This window comes from Saccopteryx bilineata, chromosome 10, assembly GCF_036850765.1.
Source record: "Saccopteryx bilineata isolate mSacBil1 chromosome 10, mSacBil1_pri_phased_curated, whole genome shotgun sequence".
Classification (NCBI taxonomy): domain Eukaryota; kingdom Metazoa; phylum Chordata; class Mammalia; order Chiroptera; family Emballonuridae; genus Saccopteryx; species Saccopteryx bilineata.
Genome location: NC_089499.1, coordinates 5,171,396 through 5,193,048, shown reverse-complemented (window position 1 = coordinate 5,193,048; position 21,653 = coordinate 5,171,396). Strand labels below are relative to the sequence as shown.

Sequence of the window (21,653 nt, the reverse complement as noted above, 5' to 3'; positions counted from 1 at the left end):
TATTAAAGACAACTGAGCCTTTAATGAAAAATAATAGTTTTTTGCTCTGTCTTTCCCCATTCCTGATTTCCTCTGCACACCCATTTTATACAGCTCTTTCAGTTATTTCTTTGGATGTTTTGCCTTTTAAAATAATATTCTTTTAATGTATATCTTGACTTAAAGAGTTTTAGAGTTAACTTAATGTTCATCTATTATGTGTGTCAAGTTGGCTCTGACTCCTGCTGACCCTGTGAATGAGTGATGTCCACAGTGTCCTCTGTCCAACAACCCTGCTCAGCTCCTGTAGATTCATGCCTATGGCTTCTCTTATGGAGTCAGTCCATCTTGTATTTGGTCTTCCTCTTTCCCTGTTGCCTGCTATTTTTTCCCAGCATTATTGTTTTTTCCAAAGAATCTTGCCTTCCTATGATGTACTGGAAGTTTTGTCATTTTTACCTCGAGTGATGTTCTAGGCGTAATTTGCTCTCAGATCCACCTGTTTGTCTCTCCAATGATCCAAGGTATCCATAGAGCTCTCCTCCAACACCAGATTTCAGATGAATCCGTTTTTTTCCCTATCAGCCTTATTCTCAGTTCAAGTTTCACATGGTACATCATAGTTGGAAATACGAAGGTACAGATGACTTTAGCTATGGTTTCTGGTGATACATCTTTGCTCTTAATGATCTTTTCTAATTCTTCCATCACTTCCCTTCTGAGTCTTAGCCTTTTCTTGATTTCTTGGTAGTAGTTTCCATTTGAATAGATGCTGAATCAAGGTAAGCAAAATCTGTAATGGTTTCATTGTCTTCATTATCTGTGTTCTGTGATAGTGATGTTTGTTTTCTTGACGTTCAGACGCAGCCCTGCTCTGGCTCTCTCTTCCTTCCCTTCCATCAGCAGTCAGATCACTGCTCCTTTCTCCCAGCAACGTGAGGAGATAGAGTTAAACTCGGCATGTTCTTCATGCTCATACACTCTTCCCCTCTTCCAGAACAGCACCATTTTTGTTTGTTTGTTAAATCATATGCAATTACTGCTATGCCTGTGAAACTAATTTTATATCTGAGCCACATAGTGAACTAAGGTTCTATTTCTTTCTTGCATACCCTTGTTCTTTTAATAGTTAACAATTGTTTCTCTTTTCATTTCTTCTTCTTTTTTTTTTTTTTTGGTACATCCCAACCTTCTGGCAGAAATGAAAATATCCTTTGATTATGTTTTTGGGTATTTTACCAGTTTAATGTTTTTCTTAGTAATGTCCAGTTTGAGGCTCTCCAATAGCTTGTGTTAACCTGGCCTGAGAATTTTCCCTGCCCCTCTCCTAGGTAACCCCTTGTCCTTCTGGGTTAAACCAGTGTCATCTTAATTCTCGGTTTACTTTCTCATTTGATAAGTCTTGGTTTACTTTCTCCATATCTTCCTGAGAAAAGTGTGTGGGAGAATTTTCTTTTGAGGTTTTGTATATTTGGAATGTATACCGTACCCTTGATTGATAGTTTGGCTTGACATAAAATTCTTGGTTATAAATAAAGTACAGAAGTTTTTTGTTTGTTTGTTTGTTTTTTACAGAGACAGAGAGATAGAGAAAGGGATAGATAGGGACAGACAGACAAGAACAGAGAGAGATGAGAAGCATCAATCATTAGTTTTTCGTTGCGACACCTTAGTTGTTCATTGATTGCTTTCTCATATGTGTCTTGACCGTGGGCATTCAACAGACCAAGTAACCCCTTGGTCAAGCCAGCGACCTTGGGTCCAAGCTGGTTGGCTTTGCTCAAACCAGATGAGCCCGCGCTCAAGCTGGTGACCTCAGGGTCTCGAACCTGGGTCCTCCACATCCCAGTCGGATGCTCTATCCACTGTGCCACTGCCTGGTCAGGCAAAGTACAGAAGTTTTAAAGCATTGCTTCATTATTTCTAGTTTCCGGTGTTGAGGATTCCAGTGTCATTCTAGTTCCTGACTCTTAGTCGCAAGTTGTTTTACATGAAAGATCTTAGTATCTGCACTTTTACAAGGATGTGCCTTATGGTATCCTTTTCCATAGATTATGCTGGCTACTCGGTGAGTTCTGTCAACCTAGAAACTCATTTCCTTCCGTTCTGGGACATTTATTGTATTACTTCTTTGACAGCTTCTTCCCCTCTGTTTTCACAGTTCTTTCTTCTTATAGCTCTTTTATTAGAATTAAACATCCTACAATGATTCACTAATTTTCCTATGTTTTCTCCTGCGTTATTCATTGTATTACTTTTTTCTACTTTCTGGCAGAATTCTTCAGCTTTTATCCTATCCTTTTTACTAAATTGTGTTTTAAAACTACAGCTGTTTTACTTATTTTCAACTTCCAAAAGCCTTTTGGGCTCCTCTTTTTCTATCATATCCTGTTCTTATTTCATGAATGTATTATATAAACTCTGTACTTTCTGAAAATATTATTTTTCTTTGAAATTTTCTTTCATTCCTAACGTTGTTACTGTTTTCCTTAAATTTTTTTCTGATTGTTTTGGTTTCTTTTGTTATGTTAGAAACTCTCTTTATTATATAGTGGTATTTTCTATTCATATTTAAGAATGAAGCATTAGACTATTGACAGAAAGTTCTGTGAGTGGGGCTGGTAGTTACTAACTGCTAGATGTTACTGTACAGTGATCAGAAAAGGCCCTGGTTTTTCATGGCAGAAGGAGAGCAGTTGTTAGTGTTTCTGGGCTGAATGTTCCCAGTGGGTAATCCTCTGTTCTCTTTCCCCGAAGGTAAAAGCCTGGCTATGAACACTTTGGGAGTTTAGTGTGGGAAAAGCACCAGGGATCCCATCTTTTACTACATAGTCTTTAACTTCAACTTTCTGTTTTAACATCATCAGCTATTTTTGGTGCCTTCCAATGTATTGATCCTTTTTCTTTTTCTTTTCTTTTCTAAGTGAGAGGAGGGGAGATAGAGAGACAGACTCCTTCATGCGTCCTGACCAGGATCTATCCAACAGCCCCCATTTGGTGTCAATGCTCTGCCCATCTAGGTCCTATGCTTGCGACCGAGCTACTTTTAGTGCCTGAGGTGGAGGCTCCACAGAGCCATCTTCAGTGCCCAGGGCCACTGCGCTTGCACCAATCAATCGTGCCTTGTCTGTGGGAGGAGAAGAGAGAGAGAGAGAGAGAAAGAAGGGAGAGGGGTGGAGAAGCAAGTGGTTGCTTCTCCTGTGTGCCCTAATTGGGAATCAAACCCAGGACTCCCATGCTAGGCTGACATTCTACCACTGAGTCAACCAGCTAGGGCCTGTATTGACCCTGTTTGAACCTCTGCAGAGAGTAAACGATCATGTGGAGAAAACCATCAGGTGGCGAAAACCTGGCAGCATAGAGTAGGGGTGATGATCTGAAGGTCTCATGGCCTTTAATTGAATATTGGGGTGGCACTGATTAACATAATTATACAGGTTTCAGGTGCCCAATTCTGTGACACATCTCTGTACCCCATTTTGTGTGTTTACCCCAGTCTCATGGCCTTTAAAAGTCTTTTAACCAATTCTCCTGTTTCCATTTTCCAAGCACACCCTCTAGTCCCCACCCCCCCACACACATGCACATGCATTACGCACATACTTACACCTTCAGAGATTTCTGGTATCTTCAGTCCCTGAGCCTTTCTACTCAGATAAGAGGCTTGATTGTTACTGGTTTCCTTCCAACTCTCCTCAACCCTGTTCCCAGGGATTAGTTTTCAGTCTTTTATTTTCTGCCAAGTTATGTTCTTTCCAAGTCTCATCTTTAACATTTGGAGGAGGGGGTAATCATACATGGTGAAGACGGGAGCTGGTTTCTCATTGGTCTCCATCTCTAAGAAGAGGTACTTAGAAGAGACAGATTAAGTGCGTCTTTAAGTAGAGGTTTGTTCTGTCTTGTGTGAATTGGAGAATGCCTCAGCTGCCCCACAACTTGCTTTTAGGTAAGTTCACCCTGTTCAGAATTGTGAGTGGGTGCCCTTAACACCAGCAACTGCAGCCTCTGTGTTTTATATCACTAATATTTTCCCTTTCCATTGGCTTTAAGTTCTTATTAAGATTTTTATCTGCCGTAGGAAAAGAATATGATCAACTTACTTAAACTAAGAAAGAGTTTTAAAAGTCTTAGCTCTTCTGCAGATATTTGTGTTACAGAAGAGGGTAGAAGCCATAAAGAGTGTTATTTTGGTTATCAAGGAATCTATGAGGGAGGATGTGTTTGGTTTGTGAGTGGAGTGAGGAAGACATCCTGGCCCCTCAGAGGTGAAGGAGTAAATATTTTATGCCAAGTGTATAGATTGTATAGGCATACCCCCCCATATTAACGAATAGTTTAAAAGAAATTTTCACATTGCTTTTTTGCATTTTTATTTCTTGCAAATTCATGTTTGAAGATCAGTGTGAAATAGCTTAGAGTTAGATACAGTTTTGTTTCACAAAATTTTCCCTGTTGAACTCATTTTTAAGCCTTTGCCAACTGTGTCGTTCAGTAACCTAAAATGGAAGTTTAAATTTCTGGACTGAAAGATATTTTTAGCAGAAAGGTTGTTAGGGTTGCAAGTACTGCAGTTTAGATATTTTTGTATTATACTGGAATGAGTCCTAAGGCTTTGGGATATAACATAAACATTTTGAATAGAATTGGAGGTTAACTTATGGTAAGAGACTTGATTATTAATAGCATTTTTTTAAAAAAGGAATATTGGAGAAGTTTGAATAAACTCAGTTTCATAATGATTATTTTGTTAACAAGAAATAAAATGAGAAAATAAACCATCTACCTGCGTGTAAAGTAAATATTCGAAAGGAAGAGTTGCAATGAAGAGATAATCTGGGAATCTTTCCCTAACAACTTGAATTTTAGATATAATGTTTAACTTCTATTAAATTGACTTTCACTTAAAGTGTTTAGTACTCATGACAGGACATTTGTTCCCTTTGAGGAGAGCAATACTTTCAATGTAATTTTCTTTTTTAGCAAGAGTGTGAGGGACAGACAGGCTGGAAGGGAGAGAGCTGAGAAGCATCAATTCTTCATTGCAGCATCTTAGTTGTTCATTGATTGCTTCTGATATGTTCCTTGACTGCGGGGATGGGGGACCTCCAGCTGAGCAAGTGACCCCTCGCTCAAGCCAGTGACCTTGGGCTCAAGCCAACTGCCCTGGGCTTCAAGCCAGCAGCCTTTGGGCTCAAGCCAGCGACCATGGAGTCATGTCTATGATCCCAGGCTCAAGCCAGCGACCCTGCACACAAGCTAGTGAGCCTGCACTCAAGCCAGCAACCTCAGGGTTTCAAACCTGGGTACTCTGCCTCCCAATCTGACACTCTGTCCACTGCGTCACCACTTGGTCAGGCCAATGTAATTTTTTTAAATTAGATTTTTATAATCATATTAGCCTATCCTTGTGCATATGTAGTTTAAAATAAAGGTAGCATACTTTATGATGGGTACTCTGAAGTGTTGCTCGTCTGCTAATTCAGGGGCATCAGCACAGTACAACCTTCCTTTTCACACTGGGTTACATGCAGTTTAGTAAAAATAATTTTTAAATCAAAAGTGTTAAATATTAAACCTCTTTTTTTCCTGCAGAGTTTCAGGGATTCTTTCATAGTAATGAGACAAATTCTACTTGGCATGTGGTTGCAAAGTAGTTAAATTTATAGTTTCTGCTAGCTCTCCAGTATGCTTTTGAAATATTCTGTGAATGTTCTTGACAAAAGCTCTATAGAGCCTTTGGAGAGGCTGAACATGTTGCTAAGATGGGCCACGGATTTCTTTTTCTTATACTTAAAAAAAAATTCTTCCTGCTTTTATTTTAGCAGTGACAGGAACTAGGGATGATTATACAGGAAAGCTAAACCTTACCACCTGCCTAATTATATTGTTATTTTAATCTGCTGAGGAGCAGGCCTCTCAGTAGAAAAGGATCGTTCAGCCTGGGTGGGATATTCAGCTGACCTACGGGGTCAAGTGATCCCTACGTAGGTCAACTGTGTGCTCTGGGGCCGGTCACCCAGAGTGCTCACCTTGAACGGTCTGTGTTCTCTTCTGTTGACAAACCCAAGAATGCAGTGTGGCGTCAGAGCCATGCTGATGGAGCCTTTAGACTGGGCCTAGAAAAAGAAATCAGCACCATATTGATTGTAATGATGCTGCTGCTTTCTGATTATATGATCCATTTTATTCGTGTACAGGGTTAATATTCCCGGCTTTATACAATTAAAAACAGTAACTGATTTTTTAATTGGGAAAAATACTGTGTAGTTAATCTATATAAACTACATAAAGCTTATGTAGTTTATGCTTAAAACAACTATTTATTATATCCTACTATTCTCTGGATTGGAGAGTGTTTACATATGCTTTCATCATTCTGTTATAGTCAGATACTGGAAGGAGCTGTATTTCTTTGAAGGCTCAATTGAGGTAGGCACGGGATCTAAGATGGCTCACTCACACAGCAGGGACTGCTGACTGGAGTGTCACCTTGTGGCCTTTCCTTGTAGCTTCGGCTTTTCATAGGATGGAAGCTTGATTCTGAGGGGGAATCTCCCAAGAACAGGTGTTCTGATAGACAAGAAGCTGGGGCTGCCAGACTAGTTAAGGGCTGCGCCTAGAAACTAGCCTCACCCTCTGCCGTCATGTTTGATTGGTCAGAGCCTCTCTGGGCCTGCCTGGATTCAAGGGTATGAGAAACAGACTCACCTTATACCGGAGGAGTGTCAAGGTCATGCTTTTGCAAAAGAGCATTTGGGATGAGAGACATACTAGTCATCTTTGGAAAATACCATCTGTTAGAAACTCTTGATTTAAAAAAAATTACTGTGTAATGTTTTAAAAGACTATATTAGTATATTCTTTCATAAATATTGTACATCTGTATATGTTCATTGTATATTATCTTTGTGCATGCACATATAGTGTATATGCATCCATATGTGAATATGCACATATATGTGGTATTTCAATTTCAATGTGCATTATACATTTGACTCTTGAACAATACAAGGTTTAGGGGTGCCAACACCCAGCACAGTAAAAAATCTGTGTATAACTTTTGTCACTGCCAAAATTTAGTTGTCCCTCAGTATCCTCAGGTTGGTTCCAGGACTTCTCATGGATATCAAAATCTGTAGATTCCCAAGTTCCCTATTAAAATAGTGGGTATCAGTGTACACAGTTGGCCCTCCACATCCATAGACTACCAACTGTGGATTGAAAACAGCATAGAGATTTATTGATAAAAATCCACATATATGTGGACTTGCTTCTTCAAGCCCATGTTATGTTGTTCAAGGGTCAGATGTCCTTAGCTTTAAAAACAAAAGTACAATCTTTTAATTCATGTTCACACATCTCAAACCATCTGGCAGTTGAACTACCTTTCCCCTGCTGATTTGTGTTACCACTTTCTATGAAACTGTTCTGTATCTTCTCTATTCTCAAACCTCTAATACCTGCTCCCCCCTCCACTCCTGCTCGCTCTCAGCTGATTTTATTTCCTTGAGACTAAAGCAAGCAGAGGAATAATATAGTTCTCCTGTCACCAAATCTCCCAACTACTCATGGCATTAGCCATATTATATGCCTTTTCTCTTTGTGACAATATATAAAGTACCCAGATTAAGTGAAATGTACCCTCCTGACCTAGGATGGGACCCACCTCTTTTTGGCAACTCAAGGATTTGGCACCTGCATCATCACATTTTCTCTCTACTAGATCATCCCCTTCAGCATACAAATAGCCTTAAATTCTGTTCCTTGATCACACAACCCTGTTCTGGTACCCCATTTTTTTGCTTCTAATTACTGAAAATTCTACGAACGAGTTATCTCTGTCTCTATTTCTTCTTTTTTGTTTCATTTTTAATTTAAGTATAGTTGGGTATATATTATTATATTAGTTTTGAGTGTATACTATGTAGTGACTTGATATTTGTATACCTTATGATATGATCACCACACTAAGTCTAGTAACCATCTGTTATTGTGCAGTTATCACAATATTTTAAGCATGTCCCCCTGCTTTTTTTTTTACCATCTTCTCACTCCCCTCCTTTCTGGCAACCATAACTTTGATCTCTGTTCATATGAGTCTCTTTTTTGTTTTGTTTGTTCATTTGTTGTTGTTTTTTAAATTCTATATAGAATTGATAACTTTTGTTTTCTCTTTCAGATTTATTTCACTTAGCACAATACCCTCTAGTTCATCCATGTTCTGTTCTCTTGTGAACTCACTTCACTCCACCAAAACTGCCCTTGTAGAGGTCAACAATGGCCACTACAATGCCAAATTGAGTGGCCAGTTCTCAGTCTATATTTTATTTAACTTCTCAGTGTATTTGACAAAGTCCTCCTTAAAATCCTGTTTTCAATTATACTTTTCCTCTTACCTCCCTTCTCACCCCTGTACAGTTTTCTCTACTAGATACGTCTCACTTTCCTGACCTCTAAGTGTCAGAGTAGCATGTCCAAATTAAATCTTGTCTCTTTCAGATGCATTCCCAGGCCAGGAAAAAGAGTTATCTTTGACTGCATTCATATCCCACCTCTAAACTACCAGCAGATCTGGACAGCTTTACCATGTTAAAACTCTAAGCCCTAAAATTTTTATCATCGCCATCCAGTCAGCCATCATTCTGTGGATTCTGTTGCCATAAATAGCCTTCTGACTAGAGTCCCTGCTTTTCTCTTTGACTTTTCATGGTTTACTCTCAGCAGAGCACTCAGAGAGAGGTTTTCAAGACTGAAATCGTATCACATCACTCTTCTGCTGCAGATTTCCAGTGGTTTCCTATCTTGCTTGGGATAAAAGCCCTAGGTGGTTTCCAAAGGCCTGCCTGATCTGGTCCCTGTTGCCTCTCTGACTGCACCATTACCACTGCCCCGTGTTCACTTTGTTCCAGGCGTGCTGTTCTCTCTGTTCTCTGTGAACACGCCAAGTCCACTTCCACATCAAGCCGTTGGCTCTTGCTGGTTTTTTATGCCTCTGAAATTTCCCAGTTTTCTCAACTGCTGCCACCTTATTTCATTCATGTTTCTGCCAAAGTTCAGCTCCCAAAAAGCCTTTCCTTAACCACCCTACCTGAAGCATACCTTCTTCCACACCCCAGCCAACCCCCCCTTGGCTACCCACTGTCCCTCTTCTGCTGTAATGTTTTTTCCCTTAGAACTTACCACCACCATCATTTATTTATTTTTATCTGTGTCTGCTCTGTAGAATGAAAACATCACAGGAGTAGGAACTTGGATCACAACAAAGTGATAGCATTCAGCTGGTGCTCCACAGCATGTGTTAATTGAGCGAATGAACAAATGCTCATGTATGCATGCAGTGGGTTATTGTGTGTGGTTTGATGGGAAAGTAATTCTAACTTTCTGTTTTAAATTTAGACAGGTAGCCCTGTTTTATCAAAACCACATTGCCTTTACTGCTTATCTTCAAGATCTGTATTTGCCAAATGATGCAGTTTGCTTAGGCCTTGTTGCTTTTGAGCTAGCAAGACTGTAAGTTCTGCCCTTCTGCCAGCATTGTGCCCCATCAGGGTGCTTACTTTTATTCATATGTTGATTGACTGAAGAAGGGACAGAATGCCACTTGAAATTATGTAGAGTGCATGTTTTCTAAGGTCTTCTAGTTAAAAATAATTTCTCCTTCAGATGGACCTTAAAAAGTCTAATGCTCCATTAGATGACTTCTCAGTAGTATGATGTTTTAGACATTTCAGTCATAAGATCACTGACACCTAAAAACATTAGCTGGTTCTACTAGTTTGTAATTAGCTTTATAATTAATTTTATTTATAACCACTTAAATCAAGCAAGCCCCCTTTTAAGAGGAATCTCAGATAGAGGCTTTGCTAATGCTATAGTATATATAGGTCAGTGATTTTCAACCTTTTTCATCTCATGGCACACATAAAGTAAATACTAAAATTCTGCAGCACATCAAAAAATAAAATTTTTGCTGGTATGACAAATTTTGATTTAATAGCTAGATGGCTATTGTTGTGTTGGCTGTTGTCATTTTTTTGTTTGACAATCTAAGGGAAAAGAGGTCAATGTCAGGTACTGCATGGTTTAAAAATTCTTGTGGCAAACCAGTGTGACTCTTGCAACACACCAGTTGAAAACTATCGCTGTAGGTTGATTTGTCTTTAAAAGGATTCTTTTTAGATAAGTTATTGTATGACCAGTAGTCGCAGCCATCGTGGCCATGCACATGCAGGTTCACATTAGATTTGGGCAGATGGTAAAGAAACAGTGGAACCAAAGAATGCTGGGCCATTCCTTTATTAAAGTCTTGCACTGGTCAATGAACAACACACAGAGAAAACACATCCCTTTCACTCAGGGCTCCCAAAGCCACTGACACATTCTCTGGTTCACAACCAGGAGAGTCTTCTCCAATTTCTCCTAGAATCAAAGACCCCACCAGTCTCAGCAGAGCTCACAAAAGCCCCTCAGCTCTGGTTCCCCATCTGCACCCCTTCTCCCTAAGATGCCTCAATGAAGAATTGATGCTTCTCATCTCTCTCCCTTCCTGCCTGTCTGTCCCTATCTGTCTCTCCCTCTGTCTCTGTCACACAAAAACATATGTTTCTCCATGACAAAAACAAATCTAAGAATTCCAATCAAAATTTCACTTGTGGGCAAATAGGAATTTAGTTCTTTTGTTTTGCCTTTTTTTTTTTTAAGAGAGACAGACAGGAAGGGAGAGAGATGAGAAGCATCAGCTCATTGTTACAGCACCTTAGTCGTTCATTGATTGCTTCTCATATGTGCCTTGACCAGGGAACACCAGCTGAGCCAGTGACCTTTGGGCTTCAAGCCAGTGATCTTTGCACTCAAGCCAGCGACCATAGGGTCATGTCTATGATCCCACGCTCAAGCCAGATGAGCCCGTGCTCAAGCGAATGTTCTTGAGGTTTCAAACCTGAGACCTCAGAGTCCCAGGTCAATGCTCTTTCGACTGCACCACCATCTGGTCAGTCAGGAATTTAGTTTTAAAATCTGTATTCTTTTTTATCCCCCATTGGTTTGGGGGGGATGGAGAGAGAGAATCATTAACTTGTTCTACTTAGTTGTTTCATTTTGTTGTACACTCATTGGTTGCTTCTCGTATGTTCCCTGATTGGAGATAGAAACTGCGACCTTGGCGCACGCTAGGACAACTCTCTGTCTACTGAGAAACTTGGCAAGTGCCAAAATCTATATTCTTAAGTATATCTTTTTACTCAAGCATGGCACTTACATTTTTTAGTGTAAGTATAGCTACTATGACGTCATTAAGTTTATTAAAAGGTTTCCACTTAACTCTTATAAAGGTGACACTTTTTATTAAACTAAAATGAGTTGAATCTATAACACTAGGGACACATTCTGTTTACAAAAGCTAATTAAAGCTAGATGAGGCCTGGAAACCTGGAGTGAATGTCACTCCAGAGACTTTGGCTTTATTTTGAAACCTTAGTACATTCAAAATAGGGCAAGTGATGCTCACTCTCCCTCCCCCTGCTTGAGTTTTCCTCCTGGGAAAACCAGAGATGTCGCTGGATGGGTGGGACCTATTACAGATGTAGTAACTTCAGTCAGATCTAGGCTCCTGTGTAACTTTCTGTTCTGATTCGATTTAACAACTTGGATTTACTGGGAGATGAGCAGTCCAGGATGGAGAAGAGAGAAACAGTGCTGTGCGTGATCCAGATCAGTTATACTACTTGTTAGATGTCACCATGTAGAGGTCTCCAGACATTAAAACTAAGGACTTAAGATTCTTAAATAAGCTTCTTCTTACATTGCCTTTTTTAGAGGATTAGAGAAATGAGCACTTTTCATAGTTTAACTATTTCTCTCTTTTTTCATTCCCTTTTTGTATCCATTTTTTATTTCACCCAAAAATGCCCTTTCAGAAACACAGAGTAGATCTTTTCTACAAACTACGCCACGTGATGAATGAACTTATTGACCTTCGAAGGCAGCTACTGTCTGGTCACCTGACTCAGGATCAGGTGCGGGAGGTTAAGCGGCACATCACCGTGCGCCTGGACTGGGGGAATGAGTAAGTATGACTGTTGTTTGGCTATCTCTCAGTTTTCTTTATGATATCTCAGTCCTCATGGAGTTTGCATTTGATCAAAGCTTTTCTTTAGTGATTAAAAGTCCTTATTATATTTTCCACTGAGCTCCGGCCATTTTTACTATGAAGAGTTGTTTTAGTGTAGCAGAGGACACTCACTGGGTCTACCCACTGACCCTCAGCCTCCATTTCCACTTCTGGAAAGTCGAATTGGACAACATTATCTACTGAGGTCTCTTCCAGCTCAGATTCCTGGATTACAGACCTCAGTAATCAGAATATGCTTTTGTTTCATCTTTTAGTGCCTTTTTTATTGTTTTTTCTTTTCTAATAAAAATTTTTGAGAGAAATATACATTCACACGCAGCTGTAAGATATACTATAGATTGGCCCCTTGTACACTTGGCCCTGTCTTCCCAATGGTAATTTTGGAAAACTGTGAAACAGTATCGCAATAAGGATACCAATACTAGAATGTGAATTTTATTGTCATGCAATGACTCTAAATAAGCATATAGTGCAAAAGGGAATATTTACCTCTGTACTTCAGAATATTCTTAACTAATTTTCATTCAAATTCAGTCCTCCATTCATGGGTATTGATTATTTGCTATTGCCATACAAGTACAATCCTAAAACTTTGGTATGGGAAGCTAGCATATATAGTATATAGATTTTATTTCTTCTTACACTTAATGATATATATAATTCTCAGGTACTTTTCTCTCATTTTCTTAAAATCGGGTGAATTAAACTTTGAAGTAACCAGATTGCTTCCCATGTAAGATATATGTTTACCTTAAGTATATTAGTATAAAAAGAATGGGAGGGGGACCAGCAATGAATGAGATATGTGAGCCCATTTCTAGAAACTGGAAAGTAGGGAGGAGAATTAGTGACAGAGGAAGCCCAGTACATGTGAGGGAGATTTTAGCTAGTGAAGAAGCTGCTCCCTTGGAGTTCCTAGAATCATGGGGGGTGGGAGTGCTCCTAAAAGCTGAAAAAAGGGGGATTGCTTAAAAGTAAATGAAAGGAATAATTCACCACCACAGAGAATGCCTGGCAGCAAGGTGTTTTCCCTTCAGACTAAGAAGTAGGAAGACCAATCACCTGGAGGGAAACTGGACAGGAGTGTGAACTGGGACCTTGTTGCAGAGCCTTCCATATCACAATATTAAAGTGGACATATAAATACCATTTAAGAGTTTCAAAGTGTAGTGGCCAGATCCTTTCCACTTACCGGAAAGAGAAACTCTCTAGTCACCCACACATGTACAGAAAACTCCCCACACCTCTTCTAATGCCTTTAGATCTGAATGGACAATTGAGTGTTATCAAATATTTTAAGAAGTCCTTCCATAGGGAGGAGACAGAAGCCAGGATAAACAAAATACCTTGCCCCAAAGGAAATAATCTGGCTCCAGAGAGAATTAGAGATTAGTAAAGAACTTTTAGAAAAAAAATCTCTGAGTATCCTCCAAGAGCATCAAGAAGACCCATTATGTAGAGTTAAAATGCTGTGAAAAAGGAACAGAGAATGTGATTTCCAAAATAAAGTAAAAATATGGGAAATGATTGAAGAAAGAAGAGCAATACAAAGTTCAAACCAGTTCCACATCAGGCATTATCATTGCTGGGGGGTAGGGGGAAGCAAAAAGGAAGAAATTCTAAAGAAATGATAGAAGAAAACTTCTCAGAGCCAAAGAACCACGAGTCTTAGGGTTGAAAGGGCTCACCAAATACCCAATATGAATGGGGAAACCCCCCAAACCCACAGCAAGGCACACGAAAATATTTCAGTATCCCAGAACTGAAGTATGATGAAGATCCTAAAAGGTTTTCAGACAGAAAGACAGGTCATAAGAATAAGAACCACATTGGCCTCAAAAATTTTATCAGTAACACTGGATGCTAGAATATAATGAAGTAATAGCTTCAAAATTATGTTGGGAGATGATTTGCCAGCCAGAATTTTATAAACAACCAAACTGTCTAATCAAGTGTGAGGACCAGATAAAGCTATTTAGAAGTATTCAAGGAGGCGGAAGTTATTTTTTACAGCCCCTTTCTCAGGAAGGGACTTGAGAATGTGTTTTTCGCAGAAGTGGAAGAATAAATCAGGGAAGAAGTAACATGGGATGTAATAAACAGTGGGGTTAACCCAGAGCCAGACTGTTCAGCAGTAGAAAAGAAAAAAGTACAACCCTAAATTGGCTGTTTGTCACCCTTTAAAGTGACAATAGCCTATCCTTGTTTAAAATACATCCTCTCTTGACTGTTACTAGGATTGCTTGGCACACCCTACTCCTTGTATGATACAGCATGGATTCTGGTATACCACGGATCTTCCAGTGTTCTCTAAATCTAACTTTGGGCAATGCAAATCCTGGCAAAATACAGTATGTTAACTCACAGCATAGCTACTGATCCTGTTTCCTCAGCCCCAAATAGTACTGTGTTATAAAATGGTATCATAGCATGTATTTTAAAAATAAATAATAGTAATACTTACAAACATAATATTACCATGAGCCAAGAAAATTGTTATACTTGAACTAATAACTAAGTTGTATATATCATTATAGTTTAACTGCAACTATACATACCAGTGAATGAAGAGCAGAATTATTTTAGAAATATCAATACTTCTTTCTAATAAAGGTTGGGGAAATGCCAGATTTTGCATTCAAATCTAAAAACTTAAAGATGATAGCTTGGAAAAAAATTTAAATTATTTGAAAAAGGCTAAGGCCGTTATAAATACCTGTCAGTAAATTACAGCATTATTCCACCTTTGCGAATATCTTTTTCTCAACAAAGTGTGTGCGTATGTCGGGATGGAGTATTTGTATGTCCACTTTAATAGACAAATTAAAACAATAAAAATTAGGAACCTAGTTCCATGTCTCTTACCCACTCTTTCTTCTCCTCTTCCTCTCCGGATTCGTCCTCTCTCCTCTTCTCTGTATCATCTCCTTTCTCCTTCCCTTCTACTTCTTTTTTCCCCCTTTCCTCTCCTTTCCATTTTCCCCTTTCCTCCAGTGGAAAAATATAGTCGCTTAAGAAACTTAAATGAAAATAAACTTAAATGATAACTTTGTAGGTCTATCGTTATTAAAGGAAAAACACATATTACCCCCCAAACCAACAGGACTGTTCTCTCTGGTTCTCACTTTAACTAATTTTTAAAAAAATGCTTCTTCTTATTTTGAAAGAAAATATGCAATACTGCAGAAGTAAAGTTCCTTTACACAGTTAGCTTCCAGGTGGTAGACTGTTCCACATAGCAGCAGAGCACTGATGGCCATATCCATCATTCTCATCTGTACCCTGATGGTTCCACGTTTCTCTCCTCACCACCCTTGTATGCGTGCCATAAAATATCGACACTTAGCACATTGTTGGCATGTGTTGGATAATCAGTGTTTGCTGATCTTTTTGTTTTAATTGTGGTTACATATTAATTATCTATGATTTTAGACTTAATGCTTTTTCTGTAGTAGGTCTTACATAGACATTATAGCTCTACCTTTTCAGAACGTATTTCAGAAGCTATTGATAACAGCTATTAATAGTTTATTGAGTACATCTACCTATATCACTGTGGTAAGTGCAGTGTCTAATTTATATACACTGTTATAAGAAATGCTATTAACCTTTTTCACGAGAAGAGCTCTGCTTTACCTAATGAGGAAACTGAGGTTCAGAGGCACTTTCTCCAGTGTTTCATAGTGAATGGTAGAGCTGGCGTTTGTACCAAGGACTGATCCAAGACCCATACACCTATGCAGAACCTTACTATCTATGGTTATTTTTAAGTGTAAGTCCTAAACCCAGGCAAATTATTACCGGTATTTCTAGTCCACGGGTTCTTTGATCATTGTTGTAGTCCCCTGGTGCGAATACTATGTGTCCCATGACATATATATGATTAAACATTGAGTTAGAACTTTCAAATAGAGAAATTAAATGGGTACATTGCACTTTTACCTAGGATTCAAATTAAATGCTGAGCTTTCTTCATACATATAACAATTTAAATTTTATTTCCTGAGTTGAGTAATTATTTATTTGGTAAACAATTTGAATATTTAGGCATTAAATTTATGTGGTACACATATGTTGACCTAGTCAATGTGTAGATTCATTTTATAAGTAAAAATTATTAAAATTGTATCAGGTAGAAATCTGCACTCATAAAATTGTGTTCTTACATTTTTTGGAACTAAAATACAGGAAGAGCATAAAACAAAGTTGTGTTCAAATTAACTAGCCAGTGTTTATGTTCAAGCCTCCTATATTAAGAATTAGTCAGTTAATTACATCTTCTCTAAGGGAATTTTAAAATAATTTGTCTAGCAATGTAATTTTAATGTGTTAATTTAGCATTTTCTTTTCTTTTCTTTTCTTTTTTTTTATATTTTTCTGAAGCTGGAAACGGGGAGAAACAGTCAGACAGATTCCCGCATGCGCCCGACCGGGATCCACCCGGCACGCCCACCAGGGGCGACGCTCTGCCCACCAGGGGGCGATGCTCTGCCCCTCCAGGGCATCGCTCTGCCGCGACCGGAGCCACTCTAGCGCCTGGGGCAGAGGCCAAAGAGCCATCCCCAGCGCCCGGCCCTCTTTGCTCCAATGGAGCCTTGGCTGCGGGAGGGGAAGAGAGAGACAGAGAGGAAGGAGGGGAGGAGGTGGAGAAGCAAATGGGCGCTTTTCCTATGTGCCCTGGCCAGGAATCGAACCCAGGTCCCCTGCACGCCAGGCCAACACTCGACCGCTGAGCCAACCGGCCAGGGCCAATTTAGCATTTTCAACACCTTCCATAAAGATGTTTATAGAAGTTTCTTCTCAGTCCTTGATTTCATCACTATAGCAAATATAGTCTCGCTAAGTTAAAATTACATTAAACCAGGACCAACCTGATTGATTTTTGCCTTAGAAAAAAATTTAATTCTTTGACTAATTTGTAGAGTTTTTGTGTTTATTCTTCAGGTAGAATGTTCAGATTTAAATAATATGTAAATATTTTGTAAGCTTTGTTGAATTAGAATGATGTTTCTATGGATTTTAAGTATTAAATGAGATAATTGGTGTCTTTTTATTGTGAAGTTTCAATGTTTAAGATAATTTACCAATAAATATATAATTTCTAATTTTTAATTCTTTCTCTCCTTTTTTTATATCTTCTCCTTCCTCCATTTCTCCTTTCTGCCTTCTCTCTCAGGAAGAAAGGGAGATGGGTGGGTTGGTTTATGTTCTTCACCCAGGGGATTGCTCTTGCAGGATGCAGCACAAGCATCAGTTTGTCATGGTTTGCAGAAATTACTAACCCCACTTACCACCCCACTGAGTGTCTTCTGAGTAGGTTTTTAGCTAAAGCTCAGAAAGATTTGTGACTCAGTCCTTTTCCTTTAAGGACATGGTGATATTTTCCAGCTTCAGGACATCTGAAATTAGCAGATGTTTCCAGTGACTTCTTAGACTTCTGATTTAGGGTGCTGTGTCCTCCAATCAGTGTCTTGCTCTACTCAAGAAGTCTGGGATAGCTGTGTTTAAAGTGTGCTTGGGTCAGGATCCTTCTGTCAGACTGTTAAGTTTTAATGACTCGCTTATACATACACACATTCTGTGTGAATCTTTTTTGCTCTCACCATACCCTACACTTAGCACAGCACAGCACTTGCACTTGGTAGGCATTACGTGAATAAATCTAAGTAATAAAATGAATTTGTTCTTATGCCTGGTGGTCACTCATTTGCCAATCGGTAACTTGTTCCTTTCTGTATTGATGTATTGACACAAAATCATCCCTAAAACTATTATGGCTGAACTGATTACAGTCACTTATAGCCATTAGTACTTAGCTTTCATGGTCATTAGTAGAAAAGCAGCAAGTATAGTAGAAATACCAAAGATTCAGAGTAAGACAGACATATGGTAGTAGGACCATTTTTGAAAACTCAGCTCTATACTACATCTGTGTGTAGATATGTGTAGACGGGTGTCTCCTGCTTGTATCTGTCTGAGTCTTATTCAGACACTGTGTCTCTCTGGTTACAATTCTTATGTTTTAATCCATATTTTGGCTAGTGATGAATCACATAATGATAATAATTAGAAGAGCAGTAGCAATTCACAGTGCCTGGCAGTGTGTACTGAGTGCTTTGCATAGGTTAATCCTCACAACAACCTATGATAGTATTTAGATAATATAGTGTGGCATGGTGGAAGAGCCAAGATTTACCAACCAGGCAATCTAACCTCAGAGCTCATGCTCCTAACTGCTTTGCTGCGCTGGCTCCCTTTGCTGTGAAGATAGAGAAAAGACTAAGGTGACCATTCCCTGCACCTACTGTTCATTTTCCTTAGAGTAAAATATAGAGAGAAACAGCCAGGGACGCCTTTCTCTGAGCGAAATTTAGAGTGAACATGTGTTGCTTCTCACTGTGCAGCCTCTCTGCCTTCTTCCAATAAGGACATTCCTCCAATTTAGTTTTGAAAGCCACTCTTCCTCCATTGTCAGTCTCAGTAGAAGGAACTTGCCCTCTATGTTATCAGATTACTCGTTAATCATTCTTATTTCCTAATGAAACTGAGAAATTAAAAGGTACTGTTCTCTAGAGACTTCTAGAAGAGGGAAAACACTGCTGTCAGGGGAGAATTAGCCTGATGAATACCAACATTTGCTTGACCGAAAACTTCTGTATTTCTTGAATTCAGCGCCATTGGTCAGTGCGTAAATGGTCTGTGGGGTGAGTGGATGGTTATATGGGTGGACAGATGGATGGACAGCAAGGTAAGAGTGTCATTGTGCTAAGATAGAGTTTGCGTGGATCTCAGTCTCCAGACATGCCCATCGCTGTGTGTAGTGCGTGAACACAGAGTACAAACACTCAACTCCCGCTCTGTTGACTTAGATCCATCCGGGTTTTTTCTTAAGCTACTATATTACATTGAAAACACTTATTCTGATTGGGTTATTTGCATTGTCTTTTTGTTACCTAATTCTAATATTTAGTCTGTCATATATTTTTAACCTCTACAGGTTAAAGAATATGTATGGAAATTTGTCTCATTTTTGTATTTTAAAGCATTTCAATAGCATGACTACAGGAAATTTGGAGAATGTTTTCAGTGATCACTTGTAAAATGAACTTGTGCACATACGGTTGTAAGTAGTTTCAGGGGTCCATAGTTCTGCTGGACTCCAGGTTTAGAGCTGTCTTTCTTTCTTTTTTTTTTTTTTTTTTTTTTGCATTTTTCTGAAGCTGGAAACAGGGAGAGACAGTCAGACAGACTCCCGCATGCGCCCGACCGGGATCCACCCGGCACGCCCACCATGGGGCGATGCTCTGCCCACCAGGGGACGATGCTCTGCCCATCCTGGGCGTCGCCATGTTGCGACCAGAGCCACTCTAGCGCCTGAGGCAGAGGCCACAGAGCCATCCCCAGCGCCCGGGCCATCTTTGCTCCAATGGAGCCTTGGCTGCGGGAGGGGAAGAGAGAGACAGAGAGGAAAGCGCGGCGGAGGGGTGGAGAAGCAAATGGGCGCTTCTCCTGTGTGCCCTGGCCGGGAATCGAACCCGGGTCCTCCGCACGCTAGGCCGACGCTCTACCGCTGAGCCAACCGGCCAGGGCCTAGAGCTGTCTTTCTAAAGAGGGGAAAAGGAGCTAACATTTACTGACTGTAAATTATGTACCATGTTTGAATCCAAGAGTTCTGCCTCTGTCCAGAGTCATTCACCGCCTCATACTGCCTCCCAGTCGGTCATTCGTCAACATTACTTCTTCCTTTCTGCCCAGGTTACACCAGAGCTTCTAAATACTGTTCCTTAGTAGTATTACTTTTTGCTTAAACTTCTATCTAAAGTTTCTTAAGATCCTGGGTAATATGTGGTGATGTCTTTACTGTGACTCAGTGTCAGTACTGATTAAATTTAAAATGAGATAAAATTCAGCCAAAACATACATTGCTTTGAGTTCAGTATCTTTAGCAGGTAATTGTTTGTGTGTTTTGACTTTGAATTAGACACCTACTTGGATCCTGGATGACTTTTTTATGATAGTGAAAGTAATATCTGACTGAACCTTGAGCATACTTACAGGATGGGGAGAAATATTTAAAAACTGTGATTTATTAATGATCTATAGCAGGGGTTGGGAACCTATGGCTCGTGAGCCAGATGTGGCTCTTTTGATGGCTGCATCTGGCTCGCAGACAAATCTTTATTAAAAAAATAATAATAACATTAAAAATATAAAACATTCTCATGTATTACAATCCATTCATTTCCTACCGCTCATGTTCATGCTTGCGAATGGCTGGAGCCAATCACAGCTGTCCTCCGGGACAACACCAGATTTTTATTGGATAATGCGTAATGTACATGGGTCGTTGTATGGCTCTCATGGAATTACATTTTAAAATATGTGGCATTCATGACTCTCTCAGCCAAAAAGGTTCCCGACCCTTGATCTATAGGAAACCTATACTTAGTGAACTCAATTGATATGCTGACAACATGCTATCTAATGAGTCCTTACCATCAGGAGGGGAACTGTTTGATGACTAAAAGTATGTCAGACATACAATCCCTAGCCTTGTTTATTTGCCTAGAGGTGAGCACAGTGAAGTGTTACTGGAGAAAGGCATGTCCCACGTGGGGCAGTGCCCGAGCTTCTGTCTACAAGGGCACGGCAGGTGTGTGCTTTCCGGCACACAAAGAGAGATGAGTGATCTGAGGACATGGCATGCTGAGTGTGGCCTTTCTCTTTACTAGGCATTTGGGCCTGGACCTGGTACCTCGAAAGGACTTTGAAGTCGTGGATTCAGACCAGATCAGTGTCTCAGATCTCTATAAAATGGTAAGAAATCTAACACAGGGTAGCTTATTCCTGCACTCTTCATTTTTCTCCTTTATTTTTCCTAATTACATTATGAAATAATGTTGCTAAAATTGTTTTGTTGTCTTTGCCCCAGTATAATTATGGGATCTGTCTCATTCTGACAGTATATCACACTTGCTTTTCTAAATAGAATTACTGTGTAGAATGCTGGGCTTACTATTATGTATATGGGGCATTTCTTTGTTGGTTTTGCTGGTGAGTAGAGTTCCTTCAGCCTGCACCAGTTACTAAAATTCTGTCTCTAGTTGAAGCTGAAAAGAGCCAATTATATTGGTTAATGTAGTAATTATTTCTGGAAATAATGTATCAGTATTTCTAAGAGCAACATAACCTGTTAAATCCTTAACTGTCTGTTGTTTATTATAAAAATGTATTGAGTTGACTAATGACCAAGATTACGTTTTACAGTCTGAGAAGTGATAACTAAAAGAAAGGTGCAAAATTTTAAAGTAAAACAAATGTCAGAAACCTCAGTTGACTGTTAAGCTTAGATTTAAGGAACCGGGTGAAACCTCGCTTTGAGGAGTATATTCACATTTGAGGAGTATATATTGGTGAGAATTAACATGTTTTAGAAAGAATTGCAATTTCTTCTTAAGAAAATGAAAAGGTGTTCCATGTCACTGATCATCAGAGAAAAGCAAGTCAAAACCACAGTGAGTGAGATACTGCCTCTTACCTAGAT

General features: G+C 39.4%; 1 protein-coding gene across 7 annotated transcripts in view; it reads left to right on the top strand.

Annotated features, from left to right (window-relative positions):
* The window catches only part of DOCK3 (dedicator of cytokinesis 3), a 257,811-nt gene that overhangs the window by 85,437 nt on the left and 150,721 nt on the right, over positions 1-21,653 (top strand). For all 7 annotated transcript variants that reach the window (XM_066245908.1, XM_066245906.1, XM_066245904.1 and 4 more), the window contains exons 6-7: positions 11,895-12,043; positions 20,842-20,926. In XM_066245908.1, the coding sequence (XP_066102005.1) occupies positions 11,895-12,043; positions 20,842-20,926 (234 nt within the window). The remainder of the gene's footprint in view (positions 1-11,894; positions 12,044-20,841; positions 20,927-21,653) is intronic.